This window comes from Trichomonas vaginalis, chromosome III, assembly GCF_026262505.1.
Source record: "Trichomonas vaginalis G3 chromosome III, whole genome shotgun sequence".
Classification (NCBI taxonomy): domain Eukaryota; phylum Parabasalia; order Trichomonadida; family Trichomonadidae; genus Trichomonas; species Trichomonas vaginalis.
The window spans coordinates 6,804,741-6,827,987 of record NC_067205.1 but is presented as its reverse complement, the minus strand read 5'-3'; the positions used below and the strand labels follow the sequence as shown (position 1 = coordinate 6,827,987).

The following is a 23,247-nucleotide window of genomic DNA, read 5'->3' as shown; positions in this document are numbered from 1 at the left end:
ACTCGTGAAGTGTTAAGAGTTTTACAAAAGTTTGTAGCAGAACATAGCCCAAGTACTTTAACATCAGACCAAGACAGTGCATACCTCAGCAATGAAATCACAGAATTTCTCATTAAGCATAACATAACTCACTACACTACTGAAGACCATAACCATAACATACTCGGCATCATAAACCGCTTCATAAGAACGCTCAGAGATTTAAATCAAGAGCGAGACTTTACCGAAGAAACAATGAAACATTTTCTCGAAGTATATAATTCCTCAACACATTCTACAACAGGACATACACCAAATTCAATGACACAACAACAAGAAGAAAAGTATATACAAAAGAAACGAAGCCAAACACAAAATATCAGAAATTCAACACAATTTACCCTCATTCCTGGTACAAAAGTTCGTGTAGTTCTTGACGACAAACCGTTGACAAAGAAACGTTTAAGGTTAAGTCGAAATTATTATATCGTAGACTCTACGCAAGGTAATGGATATCTTATAAAAGCTGCCGACGACTCTATTGCGTTTTATCCTCGTCATAAATTAGTTGAAAGTAGTAATGGCAAACTTGCTGAAACCATTGACGAAGCAAAGCGAGGAGTGGTTATTGAAATACTTGACTACAACATAAACGATGACACTTATAAAGTAAGATATGAAGGAGGTGTTGAAGATGTTATACCATCTAAGAACTTGAGAGAGTCAAAGCCAACACATCTGGGACCATTAGAGCGGGAGTACTGGAAAGACAAAAATATGCCAGAAAGAATAAGAAAATTCTTCTAAACTTTTTCATTAGATGTAAATCAGACATGAATGAGAACAGTCATGTATTATTAATGTTTTCATAAATTTACACCAAAAATAATGTTTATGTTAGAATGTTAGATCTAACACGTTTTCTAACCACTTTTCTAACATGGTCTAAAACTCTCGAAAATCATGAATTTTTGACATTTCCTTATGAAAGAAAAATAACGCTAATTTTTTTCTAAGAAAAATTTTTATTTTGTATAAAAGATATGATTTCAACAATCGGCACAACAACAATTCAAACAACAACTTCACCAAACTCTTTAGTCATGAATCCAACATCTATGTTAGTAGAGATGAAAAGCTTCATTCCTTCTTCATATACTTTCGAAACAAAAATCCAGAAGATAAAGCAAGAACTTTTAACAAGTAATTTAGACTGTAGTGCGAAAGATGAAACAAATGAACAGTATCTTTATGAAATGCAGGACATTATTGACCATTTACCCAAATTGCCTGAAATCCAACAACAAAAACTAACTATTCCTGAATTCGACGAAATTGAAGTCAAAACAACTGACTCAGTAGAAATAAAGAAGTTCATACGTAAAGTAAATTATGAATTCCTTGGTTTTCATTGCAACCATAAAGTTATGGACAAAGATTGCGACATGGTTTATAAGAATGTTTCTGACATATATAAATCTGAAGAATTTAAGACCTACGATAACTTTGTTTCATTAGTTGCTGAATGTGTTTGGGAAATAAGAGATAAAGATAGAAGAGGCAAAGTATGGAACAAACAAATAAGACCCGCTATGTTTGAGTTAAAGAAAACCATTGACGCCTTAGTTGTTCTAGCAGGTCAAATTTCAATGTATAACGCAAAAATGAACCCACAATGTTCTAAATGTAAAGCAGCAATAAGGAAATATAACTATTCTGTCAAAGAGATAGAACGTATGAGAAACGACTATGCTGACTTAAAGAAAGAAGTAGAGAAACCAGCAGAAAATAAAATGGATATGTTGACATTTCTGAACAAAAACTATCCAACAGTTGACGATTTCCTATTATCTGATGTCAAGAAGAAATATAAAGAAACCTTCGGCATAGTTAAAATTTTTGACATACTGACAGAGGAAATCGAAGCTACAAAACTGTTTAAAGTCATGAACCATCGCAACATATACCATGTAAAACGCTTGTAAATAGTTATGTTAGAAAACATGTTAGAAAACATGTTAGATCTAACATGCTAACATAAACTTTATTTTTGCTGAATTCAGCACAAAATTCTGAGTAAAATGACATATGGCACGTGTCAAACCGTTGAGTTTTCACAAATTTTAAAAATTGCTGCGGAAAGTTCGTCAAAAAAGTGAAGGTTCCCGACGGTTTCAAACCGCCATACTTTACATGAAGATAGTTTACAATGTCAACTAAATATCATGTACGATAGAAACGGTTATGTAAAGTTTACATTTTGTAAAGTTTTGTCCTGATTCAAGACAAGTCTTGTATTTTTTCAGAACAAGTCTTGTATTTTTTCAGAACAAGTCTTGTATTTTTTCAAGACAAATCTTGTCCTGATTCAGAACAAGTCTTGCACTTTTTAGTCAGTTTTTCTTGTAAAGTTCTCAAATTTGAGAACAATTGTCCTGATTCAAGACAAGTCTTGTATTTTTTCAGAACAAGTCTTGTATTTTTTCAGAACAAGTCTTGTATTTTTTCAAGACAAATCTTGTCCTGATTCAGAACAAGTCTTGCACTTTTTCAGGAAATCCTATCGTCTAACTTTACAAATGTCACTTTTTCGACATGATTGCATTTTGGTCGGGGAACAACTTTCTCCCATTTTGTCACTTTTTTCTATCGTCGTGTTTTGTCACTTTTCCCTCAGGGTGTGTGTCAGAAAATATCCAAAATCTTTATAGCCTCGTATCTCCTTCAATTCTTGACGGCTTGACATGTATGACACACCATTCAATTCAGAATTATGTGCTGAATCTTATGACCTTCATTTGTTCGTGACTTCTTTTCACATATGTAACCCTGAATTTTTAACATTTCTTTAACACAGAAAAATAAAGTTAGTTTTATTTTTATTTATTTTTTTATTTTGTATGTAAAGACAGTAATGTCAACATTAGAGAACACAACAATTGCTATCGTTCATGAAGCCATAAATGAAGAATACGAGTACATACAGTATAACAAACAGTTACGTCTTATTCGTTCAGTCAAAGATGACATGTACCAAATGCAAAGTATTTTGAATGCTCTTCTTTCTACAAAGCAAGCATATCATTGGTTTGAAAACCAACAGGCAAAAGAACTTTTAGAAGAATTTCCTCATATGATTGCTTCCCTCGGAAAACCGAGGGAAGAGATTCCGTACGAAAATCGCAAGAATTTGGCTCCTGGTTTGAAAGGTTATTATGTTCATAGACTTTTAGTAAATGCTGTAGCAATGTGGGCTTCACCTCGTTATGCTTGTTATATTTTCATGATGTTAGATGAACTATATAAAGCAGAACGTGGAGAGATGGAAAAGAAACTTCAAGCAAAAGATGAAGTCATTGAATCCAAAGACAAAAGCATACAGAAAAGAATACCACGTTCGGTACCAAAAGGAAAGGAAAAGAGTTATAAGTATATGATATATACTGAAGAGTTGGAGAAAGAAGAAGACAGAGATATGGTTATGTTGCATTTAGTCAGAAGAAACAACAAAAGCTTTTATGACCTTGCTAAGATTTACAAATCTGACAGAAACTGGTTCTATCGTGAAAACTTACCGATTTCAATGACACCGAATGAGCAAATAAAGGAAATTGTCAAAAATACTCTTCCTCAAACACACTATGACATCAAAGGTTGCACAATACTTACATTCAAAGAAGACTTAACATTACTGAAGGAAAAAATAACAGAATATTTCGATAACTTCAAAGAGGAAGAATAAAAAAATCTAAGCTAATTTTATTTTTTTATAAAATTTTATCTCATATGAAAGAACATGAATTTAGAATATTCGGAACTCATGACAGAAGAAGAGAACGAACAACATGTAAAAGATTATGCAAAATTTCTGAAGACATACAAAGCATTTAAACAATATCTAAATGCTTCTAAAGATTATGCAAAATTTCTGAAGGTATATAAAGCTTATGAAAAAGCGTATGAAAAGTTTATACATTGGGGAATTGTTGTAAAATATCGATATGAAGACTAACCAAAAATATATTTTTGCTTAAATGACGTCAGGGTCAATTTCTTCAACCATTTCACTTCCTTCGTCAATGTCAATAGAAGCTTCTTCAACCTTTGGTAAGAACTTTTGTATAACATCTTTGTTCGTTATTGTTTTCAGAGATGAAGAATAATATTTCACATTTGTTTCACCCTTCTTATATTCTTTCTGTTCGGAAAGATTCATAGCAATACTGAAGAAGTCAATGTTGGAGTTCTTTATAATAGTATAATGAGTATCTTTGACATTCACGAAGAAACCCTTTTGTTTCAAAACTACTGCTAACTCTTGTGAAGTATAACGTTTGCGGTCAATGACAATAGCTAATGGTCTGACATACTGACCAAACTTAGATTCTTTCACAAACTTCTTGTTAAAGATAACATTGACGTTTGAAGCATTATTGAACTCATTCTTGATGACAGTAGCGAGAGCATTGTATGAAAAGAACTTGCAATCTTGCATGTGTTTCATTAAAATAAAAATATTAAATTATTTTGAAAAATAACTTAAAAAAATCTAATCTAATTTTTTCAAAAATATTTTTTTTATTTCCTACTAAAGATGTATCGGAAGTTGTCTAAGTTAGAACACTCGGAAATAAAACAACTTCTTACAGAAGCTAATATAGATGTTGCAAAGCATTACGCGACAAACAAAAAATCACTCGCCGACTTCATTAAAGACTATAATGGTGAAATAACTTATGATAGAATTCATGAGTTCATAAAGTCGCAACGCGGCGAGGACGAAGTCCATGCAAGAACTTTTCCTTTAAATGACGTTGCTATTGACTTATATCATAGACGTTCAGTACCACATGAAGTAAGAAGAGAAATGTTTTACATAACAAATGCAAACGTTGGTCATACTCGTAAAGCTCTTTCTCATGACGTTCGTCAAGAGATGTTTGAACTTACGAACTCAAACGTTGGTGAAACAAGAAGAGCTGTACCACATGAAGTAAGGCGTGAAATGTTTGACATAACAAATGCAAACGTTGGTGAAACAAGAAGAAGAGACGACACACTGAAACAACAGAGAAGAGAGATGTTTAAAAGTGCTATAGAACAAGTTCGCAAAGCTAATGATGTCATTCGTTCCATTGACGACAAACCAAAAGAAGGTGAGAGATGGTTAAAGAAAGATGAAGAGAATAGGAAGAGAAATGTGAAGTCAGGCAATAGACTCATTGACTTCAACATCGAAGCTTTAGATGAACCAAACAGAGACTACTTACACAAACATTTCGGTAAGGTTTTCATGAGACTCTTAGAGAAGATTAAAATAAACTCCCAACAAAGATGGATGGTATGTTATAAACTTGGTGGAAAGTATGAATGTTCTACGTTAAACCTCAATAATATTGGAACATTACTACATCAGCTCTTGAAGGAGAATTTTATCAGAGATAGAGCAAATGCTGCAGGTATTGTTGAAATGCACTATGACTTCTTCTTGACAAACATAAAGAATCTTACCGAAATAAAGATGTATGATTTAACAGAATATGAAGGCTTAACGATGTCAGATGTAAAGAAAGGCAAACCAAAAAAGAGACCATATAGAGATGAAAGCACACTGACAAATGACCAGAAAGCCATTTTGGAAGCTCTTAAGCAAACAGGAAACCCAGCACTTATAGAAAGCTTTTGGAAAGATAATGGTGAAAAGAAGTTTTATAAGAAGAGAAGCGGTCAGTTCTGGAAGTATCTTTGCACGTTATCTATAAATCTTGAACGCTACCAAATCTTCAATGAACTGAACAAAAGAACTGCAGCACTTATGACAGAAGACAATTGTTTCGTTTATGCTTGCATTCAGGCTGGAGTAAATGAAGAAACTATTGACCACATGAGAGAAGTCATTCGTGTTAAAGACTTTCCCCAAAGTAAAGTACAAGAAATTTCCGATTCAACAGGTATAGCATTTAATGTTACCATTGGTTATTTCAATGACTCAAGACATAATGAAATAAAGAGATATATACCAAACGAATGCGAAACTGTTAGAACTATTGACTTACTTCTTGTTGAAGACCACTACATGCTAAATGAAAGATTACCAATGACAACATATTTCATTCGAAACTATAAAGAAATTCTCAAAGCTTGTGGTAATGAACATTGAGAAACAGATGAAGATTATACAAAGAGAGAAGATAAATATGTAGTTCGTTATGATAGAACAACACGCTATGGGATGTTATGAAAACATTGTGGGAGTGCAAATATTTCGAACCTATTTCTATATGGAGAACTTTCACATATACGACTGACTTATATATAAACAGAACCTTGCACCATTTAAAGATTTGACATATGCTCCAAAGTATTTGTACAACTGAAGAAGAAAGCAGAGTCAAAAGAAGTAAATAAAGCTAAATGTAAATTCATTCCTGAGCACGTTTTCTTTGCTGACTTTGAGTGTAGTACGGATGGCTTTCATAAAGCTTTTAACATCTGTTATGACAGTGAAGATGGTTCAGTGAGTCAAAGCATTTGGGGTCAAAACTGTGCAACAGAATTTTTGGAACGACTTCCTGACAAGAGTTTAATATATTTCCATAACCTCAGTTATGACATAAACTTCATCTTAAGACACATGACAGAAGTGAAAGGAACCCATCATTAAAGGTTCACGAACAATGCAAATAACTGGTTTATATAAAGGACGGGCAATTATTATAAAAGACTTCACAGTGTTATAAATAAGAAGCTTAAACTATTTCCTGCTATGTTTAACTTACAAACAGGACCGAAAGAAGTATTTCCATATAACTACTACAGCAGTGTTTTGTTAGCAAATGACAACAGAACTGGTGTCATTTCTGAAGCATGTAAGTTTTATCCAATGATGCAGATACATTATGAAAAACATAGATTCCATCAAAGGTTGCAGAATAGATGAAAACCACTCGACTTAGAAAAAATATAGCACTTTTACTGCAAACAAGATGTAAGAATTTTAAGAGAAGGTTTTGTAAAGTTCCGCAATGACTTATTGAAAGAGTTTGATTTAAACGTTTATGACTACGTTAGTATTTTTTCTATGCTAACAAATTGTTTGAGAACAGAGTATACTTCCCGAATGGAAATCTTTATGACCTCTCAAAACCAAGAGAATTTATTTCGAGATGCATTCAAGTGGAAGATGTATGTTGTCAGATAACATGAAACAAAAGAGCAAAGAAAACTCATTGCTGACTTCGACACTGTTTCATTATATCCTTCAGCTATAGCAAGACTTTATACTTTAGAAGGTATTCCAAAAGTATTGAAGGAAGAAATGTTAAGCACAGAGTATCTCATGAGACATTTATTCGATGACGACCAAAAGGAACCCATTGGTGAAAAGTTTATGTCTGGCTTCTTTGTTCTCATTAAGATAACAGAGATTGGTATACCCAGACACTTTCATTTAATAGTTTGCGACCCTGAACTAAATCCAGAACTTAACGTTCCAAGAAGTTCAAACACTTGCTGTCTCATGTATGTTGACCATATAACATTACAAGACCTCATAAAATATCAAGGTGTCAAATGTGAAGTGTTGCAGAGGATACTATTACGATGGAAACAGAGATATGAGAATAAGAGATGAAGTAAAGAAGTTGTTTGAGTTAAGGTTAAAGTATAAGAAAGAAGAAAACCCCTTACAAGAAATTATAAAAACTCATTCTGAACAGCATTTATGGCAAAACTATTCTATCTCCTATTGATCAAAAATAACCATAGTAGATGACAAAGATGCTATAAATATGCTATAAGAAATTACAACCATATAGTGAAGTTCGAAGGTTTGGATTTCAGATAAAACTATTTTCAAGCTAACGAAAAGCATTTGCAGACACTTTAACTTCTGTCCACTTGTGTTAAATTCTGTCTATGTCAAAACGTATTATGAATGAAGTATTCTGTACTGCAGAGGACATGGGACTTCAAAATATTTTACCAGGATACCGACATTATGCACTTATATAATGAAGACATCCCAAAGCTTGCAGCAGAGTTAAAGAAGAGATATGGTCGCGAACTTATAGGAAAGAACCTTGGTCAATTTCATAGCGACTTTGCAGAAATAACACCTGGAAAACAAAGTTTATATAAAAGTATTTCTGTGGAAAGAAGACCTACATAGACTTACTCACTAACGATTTAAATGAAGTTGCATTTCACTGCAGAATGAAAGGCGTGAAGCAAGATGTTATTGCTTTTAACCGCAATAATGTTCCTGAAGCTATACAATGCTATTACAATGAAATAAGAACATTCACATACCTGTTGGAACATATGACAAAGACTCTGAGTTCAGTTTAATGAAACTTTACAAAGCACTTCATGATTCAAGAGATTGCATTCGACTTATGTAAGTCATGTCAACCTTGCTTTGCTGAAAAGTTCAACTTTTCAATAACGACTAAAACAAGCTTTATTCGTAAGTTGAAGTTCTGAGGTCATTTATTTTTGTCAGCAATGAGGTCATGAATGAGGTCATTTATTTTTGTCAGAAATGAGGTCATTCGTGATAAAAATAAAGCTAGCGTAGATTTTACAATACTGCGATGGTAGAGTTTAAGAGTTGTGCTTCAATGTAGAGACAGTCCTTATGGTCTGGAGGTAAGAACACTGGACATTTATGGTCATGAGTGGAGAACATGTCTATCCAAAACTCACGATTGAAGCCAGTTAATTTATAGTATTTAGGGTTAGGAAGTGGTGAAGTTCTTGTATGACCAATGAACTCATTTTCAACTCCCTTACTTAAGTTTGAATATAATATAGCTTGCTTTCTATCCCAAATGCCAGGTGTTACAATCTTTGAAAATTCATTTTTCCTCGGAAGCATTGCATCATAATTGAAAACATTCTTGAAATCATCACTTGGTTCAGAGATTTGAAATCTTATACGTAATGGATTTTCTTTCCTTTAGCGACTTCATTGAATGGTGAAATATAACAAACTGACAGTCATGAGTTCCATCTTCATTTTCATTAAATTCATAATGAAAGTCTATAAGTTGTGGCTGACTACCTTCTTCTTTCAGTTGTGCAAAAACTCACGTAAAGGCTGTAAAGTTTGTACTTCAATGTTGAACTTTTTCTCGAACATCTCATTAAATGAAATCATACATTGCAACAATGTTGTATCGTCTTTAAAGTATTTGTATATGTGAATGTTTTGGGCGCTTAAAGACTGTTCGTCATTTTCTATCTCGACTTGAAGTATAAAGTCAACCTTTCTGAAAGCACGTGTTATATACATAGATGTTATGCCAATGTACTTCTCTTCATTTATGTTCACAATCCAGTCTGTTGGAAACTTAAACGTTACTCTGTTCCCCTTTATTTTGACGTCGGGGTTTTCACTACTGAACGCAACAGATAAAGGTATTTGTCTATACATTTAATTCGGATAAAAATAAACCATTTACTCTTTCTTTACTTCAGCTTCTTTAGCTTTTGCTTCAGCTTCTTCTCTAGCTTTCTTCGCCAGCAAACGTGGGTTCTTCTGTCTTCCAGCAGCTAATGCAGCTAGTTGTTTTTCACTAAGTTTTCTCTTTGGTCTCTCTGGCTTTTGTTCTTGTTTTTGTTCCTTCAGTTCGGATAAAATTTGCTCGCGAATTTCTTTCTTCAATGCTTCAACATCTATGACCCCTTGGGTCTTGTCCGTAGGCTTGTCTGAGTCATTTGACTGCAGATAAAAAACAAAATTAAAACTTTAACCGATGTAAAATGAGCTTGTCAAAATCAGACGAGAGTCTATTATATTAAATGACGCCAAGAGGAATACAACATCCTTTCTATTACGTAAGTCAGAGTAAAGATGGTAAAATATACGTAAGAAAAAGAAAGGTTCCATTAGCGAATGCAGAAGCGACAACATTAAGGTGCATGGCAAGGGTGAAGTCCACGAAGCCCATATAAAACCTTCTGTTCAAACTGAACCAAAAGAACCAGAAGAAAAGAAGCCAGATGTACTTTCAATAACGAACCAAGAGCTTATTGCAAAGTTCGTGAATTTCATTGAAAAACAAACCGAGTCAAAGAACCCTGACCCGCCAGTGAAAGAAGTTGAGACAAAAGAGAATGTACAGTTCATTGAAAATGTCAAGAAACAACTTCCACCACGAATGCCAAGAAGAAGAGTGAGAATAATGAAGTAAATAGATATTTTTATCTGAAGTAAATACATGCAGAACGAACAGTTAAACGAATTTACTCCAGCAGAGCATATTCATCAGATTCGCTCATATTTCGATATCATAGACAATGCAGTTCAAATTGGTGACACTAATAGAAAATATTCTGACGCAAAGATTCCATCACAACCTGGAACTGCTAAAGATAACACATGGGTAACATTCAATCTCTCACCTCCTGGTGAAAATATGTTGGACCTTTACAATACATTCATTACGTATAAAATGGAAGGTCAATTTATTGCAGATAAAGAAATTGGTTCAGGTTCCAATAAAACAAACCCACCAGGATTTTGGATTGGTTTCGATGACGCTTTCTATGCAGTTGCTGGATATCAAATCCTTGCAAATGGTCGTATCGTATATTCTCAAGACAACGCAAGAGAAGAAGCATATATAACTTCAAACTCACAAACTACCGAACAAATAAAGAAAGTAGATGTTTTCTCAAAGACTCGACATGAAGATGTATGGAGTCATTCGGGAACATGCAGAACAGGACAAATTGTTAGTGGTCCAATTACAGCAGGAAAATCATTTGATTTTAAGCTTCGTTTAAGAATTCCTGTTAGAAGATTTTCCATTAGAAGCTATTCGATTTATTCCAGCTTTTGCAGGAAACATTCAGCTTAAAGTAAAGTTCAGTAGCGACGCCTTACAATGCACATCTATATCTGTAAATGATATCATTGCTTTCAATCCAACTCTTAAAGTTGCATTTGCTTCAGATTCAAATCCACCGACAAATAAATTTGTTCCATGGAATGAACCATTCACTATGATAACGAAGGCAGTAGAAGCTAGTGGAACAGTTACTATTACAACTGTAACCCAGCAACTATTTCGAACAAAGATGGATTTTAATGAATGTTTCATTCATCCAAAGTCATTCTCTTTAGACCCTAACATTTATACAGAACTTGTAGAACATTATACAAACGAGGCTTTATGTTTTCCTGTTAAAGTTATGGATTGGATTCCTATGGACGGTTCATTCTCAAAGAATACAGATAGTTCAAGTGCAACATTTACAGCAGCTTATACGCCTATTAATGTTAAAAGTATTTGGGCACTATTTAGAAAGAAAGACAACTATTATGTTAATTTTGAGAACCCTAAGTTTAAATATCTTCAGCTTTCCATGGGAGCTTATGGAAATATGCCTGCAGAACCTGAAAAATCATATGGACCTGTATTTTATGAAATGGTTGCGAACGCTTGCAATACAAACAATGATATGATAGGATTTAATGAAGATGTTATGAGGTCATTGGTGGATGATGGTAGTGTGGAACATAAATGGGATAGCTATGACAACACACATTTCTTATGTGGTTTTCCAACAGAAGTGGACTTTTGCTTCCAGCAAGGTCAAACATCTACTGCTCCAATAACATACAAATTGTCTGTTAAAGGACCTATTGAACTAGCAACTGAAAATGTACCAAAGCCACTTATTGGATTTATGAGGGATTGTTGCTTTGCCATTCAGGTGCGTGCTAATGGAATCCCAATAATAAGATTAGATGACTATAACTTAGCACGGACGACAGTGAGGAATAAAGGATGAACGTTTATTTTTAAAGCTTATAAATGAGTTCTTCATCAAGCTCTCGTGAACCTTCACCATCTATGAAACAAACTTTACCAAACGATTATGGAGCACCTATTGAATATTTCTTACGAGCTGCACAATGGCAAAGAGCAGTCTCACCAAGGTTAGGTGTTCCACCAGCTCCTGTCAAAAATAGCATTTGGTCAAGTCCCTATATAAAATATGGTCTCCCACTAGGTTTGCTAGCTACAGCAGGAGCAGTTATGATGTTGAAAAGAAATAAAGCAAATGTTGTAAATAATACTGAAGTAGTTGAAGTTAAACAAACTCCGACACCATCGCCAAAACCAACGCCTTCACAAACAACACTTTCAATGACTCCTGAACCTATGGAATTACAAACTCCTGTTCAAAAGTCAACTCCAAAACCGACTCCAACATTTAAACCAGAACCTACTCCTCAAATAAATCGTAAAACTCCTGCGTTTCCTTACTGAAAAAATAACGTTATTTTTATTTAATATTAAAATTTTTATTTGATTGAAATGACGACTAAAGTCACTGAAGCAATGAAACAAAAGTTTTTGGTAGAATACATTAAATCAGGAATTATTCCAGAAGGTTTTTACATTCATACTATGAAGGATGGTAGAGTTCAGTTTAGAAAGATAAAGCAACCATTAGATAGAGAAGGTATATTAAGGAAGATTAAACTTCATGAGGACAACATTGCTGAACTTAAGAAGAAGTTAGAAGAGTTGGAGAAAGGAAGAGAGTTATAAAGCAATGAGAACGTTTATGTTATGAGAAATTTTTAACGTTAGTTTTATTTTTACTGAAAATTTTTATTTTTATGTAAATGACAGAACAAAAGCAACTCATTCGAATTCCACAGTATAACAAACATACATTTAAACATTTATTCTTCCTTCCTGAGCATAACATGTTCTTTCAAATACATCCGAGACCAGTTGACTTTTCATTGACTGTTTATAAAGATAGAAATAGTTATATCATTAAACCATACGATGACGAAGGTAAGTTATGTAAATTGTACGTTAAGAAGTTAGAGAAAGTTTATGGCTTCAAGTATGACTACAATAGGGTTAACACTGATGATGAAGATATTGAGGAAAATTTATGAGAACATTAGTGAAGTCGTTAGTGAGAACGTTTATTTTTTACATTAGCGAGTTCGTTAGTGAGGTGAAGTGGTTGGCGGCTTTGTAAATATTTAAGGTTAAATTAGTGTTGTCGTTTGTATTGTAAAATATACGTTAGCGGTTTTGTAAAGTGTCAAATTCGCAAGTATTGGGTAAGGTGGAACGCAGTGCCACCATAACCAAGACTTGTATACTAACTCTTATCTGCCTTCTTCACTAACGCACTAGCCACACATGCTAACTCATCGTTAACATATGTTTTATCTGCTTTCTTTTCAAGGCTAACGTTTAAGTTTGTAATGTCAGATATAGAATGTGTATGTCCAACGTCACTTTTCCTGTTTAAGGTTTCTTGTAAGTTTGTAATATCAGATATAGAATGTATATGAGTCTTTTTAGAATATTCGTTTTCAGCTCTTGTCACTTCACTTGACATTTTATTGTCAACATATGTTTTGTCTGCTAGTTCAGGATGAGTATGTTCTTTTGTTGCATATGTTGCATCTGCTCTGTCATGTTCTTCTTGAACTTTTTCAATGACATACTCTTTGTCAGCTTTGTTGTCAACATCTGCTTTCAAAAGAAGTTCTTTTATAGGTTTCTCGTTTAAAGTTCCTTTTGTTGGATTTATACAGACAGTATGGTTCTTATTGTCTTGAAACAGAAACTCATCTGTCATTGGGTTCATTGTCAGTTTTAAGTTTCCTTCTTTCAATGACTCAGATATCTTAGAATAGTTTGAAAAGTTTGTTGTGTTCTTATTTAGAGCTTGTATAATGAGTTGTCGGTTGTGTTGTATTTCTCTCATAGACGCTGTTTCTTTCGACATTTTTATTCTAGATAAAATATGCTTTCAATAGAAAAAAAGAAAATTCAAGAGTTGCTACAACTAAACCATTAGATGAACTTTTTACTAATGTAGGTCAAAAGTTTGAGACAGAGACCGTAAAGCATGAAGGCTATCGTTTTGACTACCCATTGAGATGGTTAAGAGACCCATCCGTCACAAAAGCTATTGGCTTTCGTAGAATGAAGTTCATTTCAGAAGCCATACATGGTTTCCCATTTACGGTCGGTTTTGAAGTTCGATACTATAACAAAGAAAAACGTACGTATGAGAAATTTGAACAGGGAAAACTTTTACAAGTTAGTTTGCTTGTAAATTTAGAAACAACTCTTCAAGCTTTTCAAGAAAAATAAACGATATCTATCTCGAATATGCAAAACAGTATAACATTGACGAAGGAGAGTACCATCTCGATATTGTTTATGACAGGAAAAATGCAACTGTTAAAATCGATAGAATAGAAGACCTTGGAGAAAACGTTTATATTTCTACAAAATATAACAACTTGGCATGGTATAGATTTTTGAGGATGTTAAATCAGCCTGCAGAATATCCAGTACACCCGAACTTTTATGAAGTCGAAAACCCTAATGGAACATATGAAAATGTTTTCGACTCAGATGCTATTATAGTTCATGCTTCATTTTCTGGTGCACAAAACTCTTTTTTATGCTTGGCAAATGACTTTTACGAAAAACCTACAAAGCTATATGAACCGCCGAGTGGAAGTATTTCAGACTTTCAAGTATGGTTTACAACAGATGGAAGAAAGAGAATAGTTCCATTATACCACGCGTTTTACTTAGAACTTTTCATATACAACTACTATCGAACGGTAAAATATAATTTTTTAATACGGTTGAGGTGTTGGATTTGGTTGCCAATTAGACTGTGGTGCAGGTTCAGGCTGTTGTATAACAGGAGCTTGTTCTTCTGGTTCAGGGTCTTTAGGTATAATACCAACGGACTGACCTACTCTTTTACCAATATTTTTGACTCCGTTCCAAATTCCTCTTCCGACAGATTTTATTCCATTCCATATACCTCTTCCAACATTTCGAAAGAAGTTTCCTATTCTTCCAAAGAAACCCATTTTACTATATGTAAAAATCTAATGTCCGCCTAGTCTCTTACGTTTCCTTCTGAGTTCCATTGCATTCTTTAACTGGAGCTCATACATTCTATTTCTCCTCTGGTAGAAAACATATTCCGGGTCAACTCCTGTGTTCGCGTCATCTGCATAAAGTTGTTTATATCCCACTTCAGGGTTTGTATAAAACTCTTTCCATCTCATATTTGCATACCATGGTGGCAAACCTAACGCAGCGTCATTTGACATGGCAGTTTGCATTTGTACATCTGTTGGCACTTGACCATAGTTTGCCATTGCAGTTTGTATTCTAACTTCATTTGGAATATTCTCTGGGTTTGGTTGTCCAGGTTGCTGTGCATTCGCTAAGTTCTGTGCGTCCATTTAATATTAGATAAAAATATCTCTTACGAGTACATATGCTGAACATTTGCAGACATTGGTTCATCTTCATATTCTCTATATCTTTCTGCCACGTCAAATAAGTAAATGACACAATGGAAAAAACCTAAAACAAGTAGTCCTATTTCAAACCACATTTACTTACCAATAAAATTTCTTTGTTGTGACACTTTCTCCGGTTTATAGGACCTCTCTCATATTCTATCTTGTCATATCTAAACTCATAGTCATGTATGTCCTCTAACCATCTCATAACGGTTTCCAAACCACTTTTATCGGATGTAAAGTAAAAGCATGGATGGTTATGTAAAACGTCTAAAGTTTCTAAAGAGTCTCTCAAAGTCCAGTCTACTTGGTATTGAAAATCCATGTGTTATAGAACGGCGGGTCCACTATAAAGAAAACATTTTCCTTGTCTTTATATTTTTCATACAACTCTGTCCAATGACATCTCACAAACTCTATACCCTCAATATATTTTTCTATGTTCTTTTTTGAAAACCTTTGTATAGTTAAGATATAAAACTTTTGACATAAGTGTTTCAATGTCATGAACTCTTATAGAACCACTATATAATAGTCTAGCAGATATACTATCCCAGTCAATATATTCTGCTTTTTTCAAAACCTCTCTTACAATATTTTTCTTATCTAATGGTATACTTTCCATCTTACCTATAGGTATCTTTTCTTTCAACTCACTCAATATTTTGTTTGTGTCTGGTATATGTTTGAGACGGTTCATATAGTTGTCGAAGTCATTGCATATAATCTTTGAGTCTGGGAATACGGTATGGCACAAATGAGATATATAGAAACTTCCACCGAACAAATCTACAAATGTTAGACCATTCGGTAGTTTCTTAAGTTCTCTCAATAGAATATCTTTACATCTACTCTTATTTCCAAAGAAGGGTAACGGTGGTTTTGTAAAATTCATTTTATATATATATAATAAAAATGTTTTTTCCTGAAAAGTGACAGAAAAGTGACTGGGGCTAGAGGGCGCAACGCGCCTGGAAGCCCCACTACCTTTTTTTTTTTTTTTTTGAACTTTAATCCTTTTGATATAAGAATATTAAAAACATTAATATAATTTCGATTTCGGAAATTAAATTTCCAAATTTTTTGTCGATTTCGGAAATAACAGGATCCCGCATCCAACACGCAACAACAAAACACAAAACACACTTTTTGGTTCTTTCATCGTTTTAATCGTAATTTATGTAATACATGATTTGGATAAATTTTACAAAAATAGAACCTATATTATATTCTTTTCAAAAATTCTTGCAAATCATCAAAAATAATTGTATTTTAAAAAACGATCAAATTATCCTTTCATTATTTTAAACTTAAATTAGTTTTTATGATTGACTAAAGCAATCATATTTATTCATCATTAAATAAACAAAAAAATAATATTTGAGAGTTATTTCAAAAAAAAACACATTGAATTTATTAATTTGTCTCAATTTCAGTATTATAAATTTTTATAATTTCAATATTTTGAAATACACTTTTTAATATTTCAATATTTATGATATTTCAATGTATTAAGTGGTCTCAAATTGAGCTTCTCAAATATAAGTTGGCCTATTCAAATAATAAAATTAAATAATATTTAAGGGTTTCGTTTTGCGAAAAAACGTACAATACGCAATTTCGCTAAAAAAACATTTAGCTAGCAATTTCGACCTTTGACTCCACTCAAGACGTCACTTTTTTAATTTTGCGGTATCATATTTTTGGAAAATCTTTATGAATATTATATAAAAAGTCTCTTTAATATCTATATTTCATATTTTTATCGATTTTTAAGGTTTTTGCGAAAAGTATTCAATTATTTTTGCTATTTGGTCGGGTAAATGTCAGATTTGCGACATTTTCTGATATGATATTCAGATTCTACGTTGATAATAATGCTTATAGAACCCTCTTGCTATTGTGTCAAAATTGCGAAACCGATAGCAAAAATATCTCGCAATATCAAAATTGAGATATTGAGTGAATTATGCATTATAGAGATTAAAAATCTGATTTGTGAAAACATCTCATCAGTTTCTAGCTAATTCAAAAATCTTTACTATCTTATTCGATTAAAATGAAAAGGGAATAGTTTCATTATGCTTTAAATGACAGCCTTATAATATAATCATAGTTTTCGCTCAATATGCAGCATTTTTTTTCGAAATCTATGGTCAATATCCTAAATACTGATTGCTTTGCATTCAATCTCTTACATTTTCTATACCCACATCACTATTCATTGCTATTCCTATCTTTTTCATTTTTGTTTGTTTCTCATAATTTCTCAAAAAACATGATAACTTGATATTTGTAAATATCATACTTTATAACGTAAATAAGAACTTGACCTATTAAGAAAAGCAGTAATGAAAAGAAAATCTGAAATTCATAAAAATTACAAGTTTCTGATGACAATTAGCTTAATTAAACCAGGTACAAGATTATATAATTGTATTTTCTATCCAATTATCCATATAATATCTTATCCAGAAAAAATAACTTGATCAATACCAAATGATTTTTTAACTAGTAAATAAAGTATTTTCTTTACACACACATTGTATATCATAGTTTTTTTTTTGGTTTCGCAAAACATCCAAAAACAAATATGCTATAAAAGTGACAATTTTAGCAAAACGAAACCCTTATAATATTTAAAATAATAAATAAAAGTGATTGAGGTCATAGCAAAACGGCTGTTTCAGTCATTAATTCTTAAAAATAAAAAGGGTAAAAACTAAATAAAATGGGTAAAATTCAATAGTGTCTGTGCTATCGTTCAATTTGAAGGTGTCTTTTGAAACCGCAAGGCACATTGAATTTTTGAATAGTGTATTATGGTTTGACAGACACCAATGAAAAAAATAAAATGATATTTATTTTAAATATATAAGATCCTTATATAAAATATAAATATTTTATCGTTTTATTTTCTTGTTTTAGAAATGTTTTTTATTGAACAATCAATAAAACTAACTCCAAAATAAAATTTTTGATTTAAAGACACTATGATGACACCAGGCAAATCTTCCAAGACACCTATCGTCGGGAATCGAACAACCCTATTAAATTCATTATTTGATATGGAAGATCAGCACGATCTCAGTGATATAGACAATAAATCAAGTTACTCCACAGATACAGAGAACAAGTCAAGTTCAATTGATGATAAATCAGACAATCAAACAATTAATTTCAATGCACAACTTTTCGAAAAAGAAACAACAGGGGATCAGAGCATGTTTGGTGCATTTGTCATTCTTATCAATACTGCAATTGGTTCCGGTTGTTTGATGGTTCCATATTGTTACAGACTCGGTATCGTTTCTGCTCTTTTAATTGCAATCATTATTGGAATAATTACATTCAGTACATTCACAATGATGATTGAAGCAGCCTTCATTACAAAGAAATATGACTTCAGAGGTCTCTTTACTCATCTTTTCAATCCAAAATTTATTTGGGTACTTGACTTATTCATTTTCCTCGTCCAAATTGGTTCAGTGATGATATATTCCAACTGGGACGGCGTATTAGTTAACAGAACTCTTGGTTTGAAAATCAAAGTATTAAATAGCGACAAATTCTGGAATTTTGCAACAACATTGTTACTCGCTTTCCCAATGACTATTCCAAAGTCCATTGCCAAGCTTGAAATTGCTTCTTCCGTTGGCTTTTTGTTGATATTAATTTTAATTTCGCACAGTTTATACTGGTTGATCAAAGATGTCAAAGAATATGGATTTGATCCTAACAAAGAACTCACATTGTTCCATTGGGACATCTTAATTTTCATTCCTGCCCTTGGTATCAACACAATGTCATATAATTGCATCATAAACTTGTTCCCAACACTCGAACACTTAAGGAATTGTACTGTTAAGAGAGGAATTACATTAAGTGGTATAATTATCACTGCTTGTTTCTTCTTGTATGCAACATTTGGTATCTGTACATATCTTGACAAATTTGATTTGTTGTCTGCATCATCAGCCCTTGAATTATATCCAGCAAAGAATCCATTTACTATTGTTGCAACTGTTTGCGTTATTTTTATTCTTTTAGTTTCTTCGCCTTTGATGATTTGGGCAGCAAGAAACTCAGTTGATGCAACATTGTTTAAAGGAAAAGAGATGACAAACTTAAGATGGATTCTCACTGGTTTCATTCTTTGTTTGTTATCTGCTGGCCTTGCAGCAACATCAAGTAACATTTTGATTTTCTTCAACATTGTTGGAGGAATTTTGATTCCTGTTGTTACTTTATTGTTCCCTGCTTTGTTCTTCATGAAAGCAACTCCTAATAGAAAATGGTACAGAACCGTTCAGGCATTGATTTCTATTCTATTTACGGTCATTGCTGCTGTTGCTTGTACTGCTCAGACAGCGTTAGAAATTAAGAATTCGAGTAAGTAATTTTTTTGTATTTTATTTTGTATATTTTTTTGTGCGTTATTTATAAAGAATTTTGATTAATTTTATTTATCCAAATCTAGTTATCATACTCATATACTCTACCAAAAAATCTGCATTTTTGACTAGGAAAAAAGTTTTTGACTCGAAATAAAATTCTTGACAAAAAAATTTGAAATCATTTCATTTTTAAGAGATGAGTTCTAAGCAAGGATCATCCCAATCGAAGAGCAGTTCTGTTGCATGCTAAGTTCGGTCAATGATAGAAATTGAGTGGAAATTAATCGTCGAGGAAGTACGATTATGTAAAGTAAAAAAATGTTGTGGGATTTTTAATATTATATATTATTTTATAATAAATTTTTTTTGAGTCATTTTAAGAAGCACATATAATTTTTTGAATTTAAAAATTAAAGTAGTGTCAAACGAATTTATCACTTAATTTAATACTCAGATTTCTTAAAATTAATGAAAAAAAGGTTTTCTGAGAACTTTTGAGAATGGTTTTCAAATTCCATTATTGAAAATATATAGGTATTGTATGAAATTCAAACTCTATATTTATTAAAATTCTAAATTTTTAATAAAATAACTTTTCAGAGGAATATGATTTTGAATGGTTGATTAATAAGTATAAAAATGTCTCCGATTTTAAGGAGGGAATTGTTCCTTATGAGGTATACATCATAACTATATACCTCATAAGGAACAATTCCCTCTTGATAGCTGGGAAACTTTCTCTGAATAACTTATCATTTGGAGAAAGTTCCCCAGCTATCTATTAGGAACTAAAGGCTATGAGGCACTAATATATAATCAGTGCCTCATAGCCTTTAGTTTCCTATTAAAAACGAGAAAACTTGTTCGAAATGATAAACAATTTCGAACAAGTTTTCTCATTTTAAGGAGGGAATTGTTCCTTATGAGGTATACATCATAACTATATACCTCATAAGGAACAATTCCCTCTTGATATCCTGGATATTTTTGAATATATTTTTTTAATTAAAGTTCTCAAAAGTATTATCAAAAGTGATTTTTAAAAAATATCTCCAATTAATTAACTAATTAAAAGTATTATATTTTTAAAATTAAATAGTTTTTCAATTTTTTTGAAGGAATTGAGATACTTCCCACAACAATAAAATTGAGAGGTTTACATTATGACTGATCTTAGCATGCAACAGTTCTTCTTCTCAAAGATCAAATATAACTACTAGAATTGAAAAAAGTGGCGGCCCTGGGCCATATAGATATCTACAAGGTAGGTCTAAACATTCAGGATCTATGGCAGAGTATATGAAGTATATCTCAGTATTTGGCTAAATAATGTCGAGTAGGGGTAATTTTAGCTAAAAGTGACACGCATGTAAAAAGTGACACACCTGTGAAGGGTGTGATTACCGATCGGTAATTTCGACAGTTTAGAATTTAAAATTTTTTATGGAACTGTTGCGAGTTTCATAAAGAATTTAAGGAATATAAGCAAAGATTTGAATCAAAATCTTAGACCTAAGCCGCTCGATTCGCTCGCGGCTTCCGCGAATTACAGATCAGCAAAGATTTGAATCAAAATCTTCGAACTAAGCCGATCGCTTCGCTCGCGGCTTTCTTTATTATTTTAAATTTGCATATTTCCATCAAAAGTTCATAAGGTAAAAAATTTCGTTTATTTTTACTAAGAAAAAAAAGGTTTTTGATAATAAATTTATTTTATTTCGAAAAAGTAGCAATAATCGTAAAAGGGTATTGATAGTCTTGCTAAAGTAACTAATTTTAGCTGTCAAATACTTTTGTATTTTGAAGTAAATTAGTATAAATTTGTTTTTACTTTTATTTCGAAAAAGTAGCAATAATCGTAAAAGGGTATTGATAGTCTTGCTAAAGTAACTAATTTTAGCTGTCAAATACTTTTGTATTTTGAAGTAAATTAGTATAAATTTGTTTTTACTTTTATTTCGAAAAAGTAGCAATAATCGTAAAAGGGTATTGATAGTCTTGCTAAAGTAACTAATTTTAGCTGTCAAATACTTTTGTATTTTGAAGTAAATTAGTATAAATTTGATATTATTTTAACTCCCTTTGAAAACCTCAATTTTCCATACAGAGGGAACGGGAATAGCATCCAATATTCCCTGAGAATGGTTGCGCATTCTCAGTTCCCTCTATATTTCGAACGAAGCTCTCATCGGTCTTTTTTTTTAATACTAAACGTTTTTTTTCCTGTCACTTTTAGCTAAAATTTGGGTTTGCCTAATCTTGAAGATCTCTGCGGTCCATCTATCAAATATCTGATATATATATATCAAATTATAAATCGTAAAGACAATGATTTGGAAGCTAAGACTATCAAATGAATAGATTTTTTTTTAATTTAATTGGATTATGAAAATTTATATGTATAATTCTGAAGGTAGATAGACAAACTATATGTATTGATCTATGGCTGTTGTTTATTATATTTTCGATTGACATACTAGATTTATATATGATAATTGTAATATTGATAAGATTTTATGTAACAACTAATAAAATAAAAGTGGGATACGATATACTGAATCTAAAGCAGTTAAATAATTTACATGAATCTAAATAAATTGCCTTATCTTGCATAGATTTCATCCAAAGGCTTACGATCTTGGTAGTTCCAACATCTGCAGGAATACTATCAGGAAAAACTGTGTTTGCGCCAGTATATCCAATTGCAAAATTCCAATTTACGCCATTTGGACATCCATCGAGAAGGTAATAGGGATAATTTGTGAGAACAAGTCCTCCCCAAGTGCAATTAATTTCTGAATGGTTTGCGAATGTCTTGATTGGATTGAATCCCTCTACAGGGGATAGTTTTTCTCGGGATGATGTAAACTTAGGTTCTTGTAAAGGAAAGTTTGATTGCTGCCAAATATTATATCTTCCAAAAGTTGGATATAATATCAGAAATGTAAATTTTCCATCAGAATCTCTAAATTCATCTGTGATATTAGATATAATTGAATATCTATTTTCATCTAGGTTATATTTAGCCTGAGCGACGCTATCAAAAAATCCTCCTTTATCTACATCATGATAGAATATTTTCAAATACACTTCGCCATTGATCATTCCATATTCGTAAGGTTTTAATTTAAATGTTCTAAGATTGGTCTTTCTTGACGAAGAAGTGAAAAATGAAGAAAAGTAACACGAATTTCGTTTTATACATTAATTTTAATATACAGTTTATTTACTATGAATAGATTTAAGAATATGGATGAAATTTTCCTTCAGAATTTTGAATAGCTAGTTCAATTGAAATGATAAATGGCTGATTTAAAGGGTAAACACATGATCAAATAGATTTTAAAAACCTTTCATAAAAATTTTGCTTCACAAAAAATCAATTATTTTGGTTAGTAGTTTATAATTTTGTCTTTTTCATAGGTATTTATACAAAACATGATCGAAATAGAGTCAAAATATTTAACTATACGGGCACATATGATGTTTTCCATGCAATTGAAGGAAGATATCGAATTCAGCTATGGGGTGCAGGTG

The 23,247-nt window shown here is 32.2% G+C and overlaps 8 protein-coding genes and 2 pseudogenes across 10 annotated transcripts, besides 2 other annotated features; 7 read left to right on the top strand and 3 right to left on the bottom strand.

The window, feature by feature from the left end:
• Window positions 1-13,128: part of a mobile genetic element that runs on past the window's edge.
• On the top strand, window positions 235-786 carry TVAGG3_0654900 (integrase core domain containing protein family; the record flags this gene model as incomplete). Its single annotated transcript, XM_051241778.1, has 1 exon — window positions 235-786. One exon carries the CDS (start codon window positions 235-237, stop codon window positions 784-786), a length of 552 nt encoding a protein of 183 aa, XP_051088365.1.
• TVAGG3_0654890 (organellar and viral DNA polymerase type B) lies at window positions 1,023-1,964 on the top strand (the record flags this gene model as incomplete). Its single annotated transcript, XM_001296186.1, has 1 exon — window positions 1,023-1,964. One exon carries the CDS (start codon window positions 1,023-1,025, stop codon window positions 1,962-1,964), a length of 942 nt encoding a protein of 313 aa, XP_001296187.1.
• Window positions 4,010-4,483, bottom strand: TVAGG3_0654880 (uncharacterized protein; the record flags this gene model as incomplete). Its single annotated transcript, XM_051241777.1, has 1 exon — window positions 4,010-4,483. The coding sequence occupies one exon, from the start codon at window positions 4,481-4,483 to the stop codon at window positions 4,010-4,012; it is 474 nt and encodes a 157-aa protein (XP_051088364.1).
• TVAGG3_0654870 lies at window positions 10,561-11,580 on the top strand (annotated as a pseudogene). Its single transcript has one exon. A coding segment is annotated over exon 1 (1,020 nt).
• On the top strand, window positions 11,805-12,263 carry TVAGG3_0654860 (repellent protein 1 family; the record flags this gene model as incomplete). The annotated part of the gene is made up of 1 exon (XM_051241776.1): window positions 11,805-12,263. One exon carries the CDS (start codon window positions 11,805-11,807, stop codon window positions 12,261-12,263), a length of 459 nt encoding a protein of 152 aa, XP_051088363.1.
• Window positions 12,312-12,548, top strand: TVAGG3_0654850 (uncharacterized protein; the record flags this gene model as incomplete). The annotated part of the gene is made up of 1 exon (XM_051241775.1): window positions 12,312-12,548. One exon carries the CDS (start codon window positions 12,312-12,314, stop codon window positions 12,546-12,548), a length of 237 nt encoding a protein of 78 aa, XP_051088362.1.
• A 648-nt stretch (window positions 13,129-13,776) lies between the features above and the next one.
• TVAGG3_0654830 lies at window positions 13,777-14,218 on the top strand (annotated as a pseudogene). The gene has a single exon. A coding segment is annotated over exon 1 (442 nt).
• Window positions 14,219-14,887: 669 nt separating this feature from the next.
• Window positions 14,888-15,250, bottom strand: TVAGG3_0654820 (uncharacterized protein; the record flags this gene model as incomplete). The annotated part of the gene is made up of 1 exon (XM_051241774.1): window positions 14,888-15,250. One exon carries the CDS (start codon window positions 15,248-15,250, stop codon window positions 14,888-14,890), a length of 363 nt encoding a protein of 120 aa, XP_051088361.1.
• A 2,943-nt stretch (window positions 15,251-18,193) lies between these two features.
• TVAGG3_0654810 (amino acid transmembrane transporter protein) lies at window positions 18,194-19,767 on the top strand (the record flags this gene model as incomplete). Its single annotated transcript, XM_001289262.2, has 1 exon — window positions 18,382-19,713. One exon carries the CDS (start codon window positions 18,382-18,384, stop codon window positions 19,711-19,713), a length of 1,332 nt encoding a protein of 443 aa, XP_001289263.2.
• A 1,277-nt stretch (window positions 19,768-21,044) lies between these two features.
• Window positions 21,045-21,964: a mobile genetic element.
• A 252-nt stretch (window positions 21,965-22,216) lies between these two features.
• Window positions 22,217-23,022, bottom strand: TVAGG3_0654790 (uncharacterized protein; the record flags this gene model as incomplete). Its single annotated transcript, XM_001300355.2, has 1 exon — window positions 22,225-22,815. The coding sequence occupies one exon, from the start codon at window positions 22,813-22,815 to the stop codon at window positions 22,225-22,227; it is 591 nt and encodes a 196-aa protein (XP_001300356.2).
• Window positions 23,023-23,247: the final 225 nt, after the last annotated feature.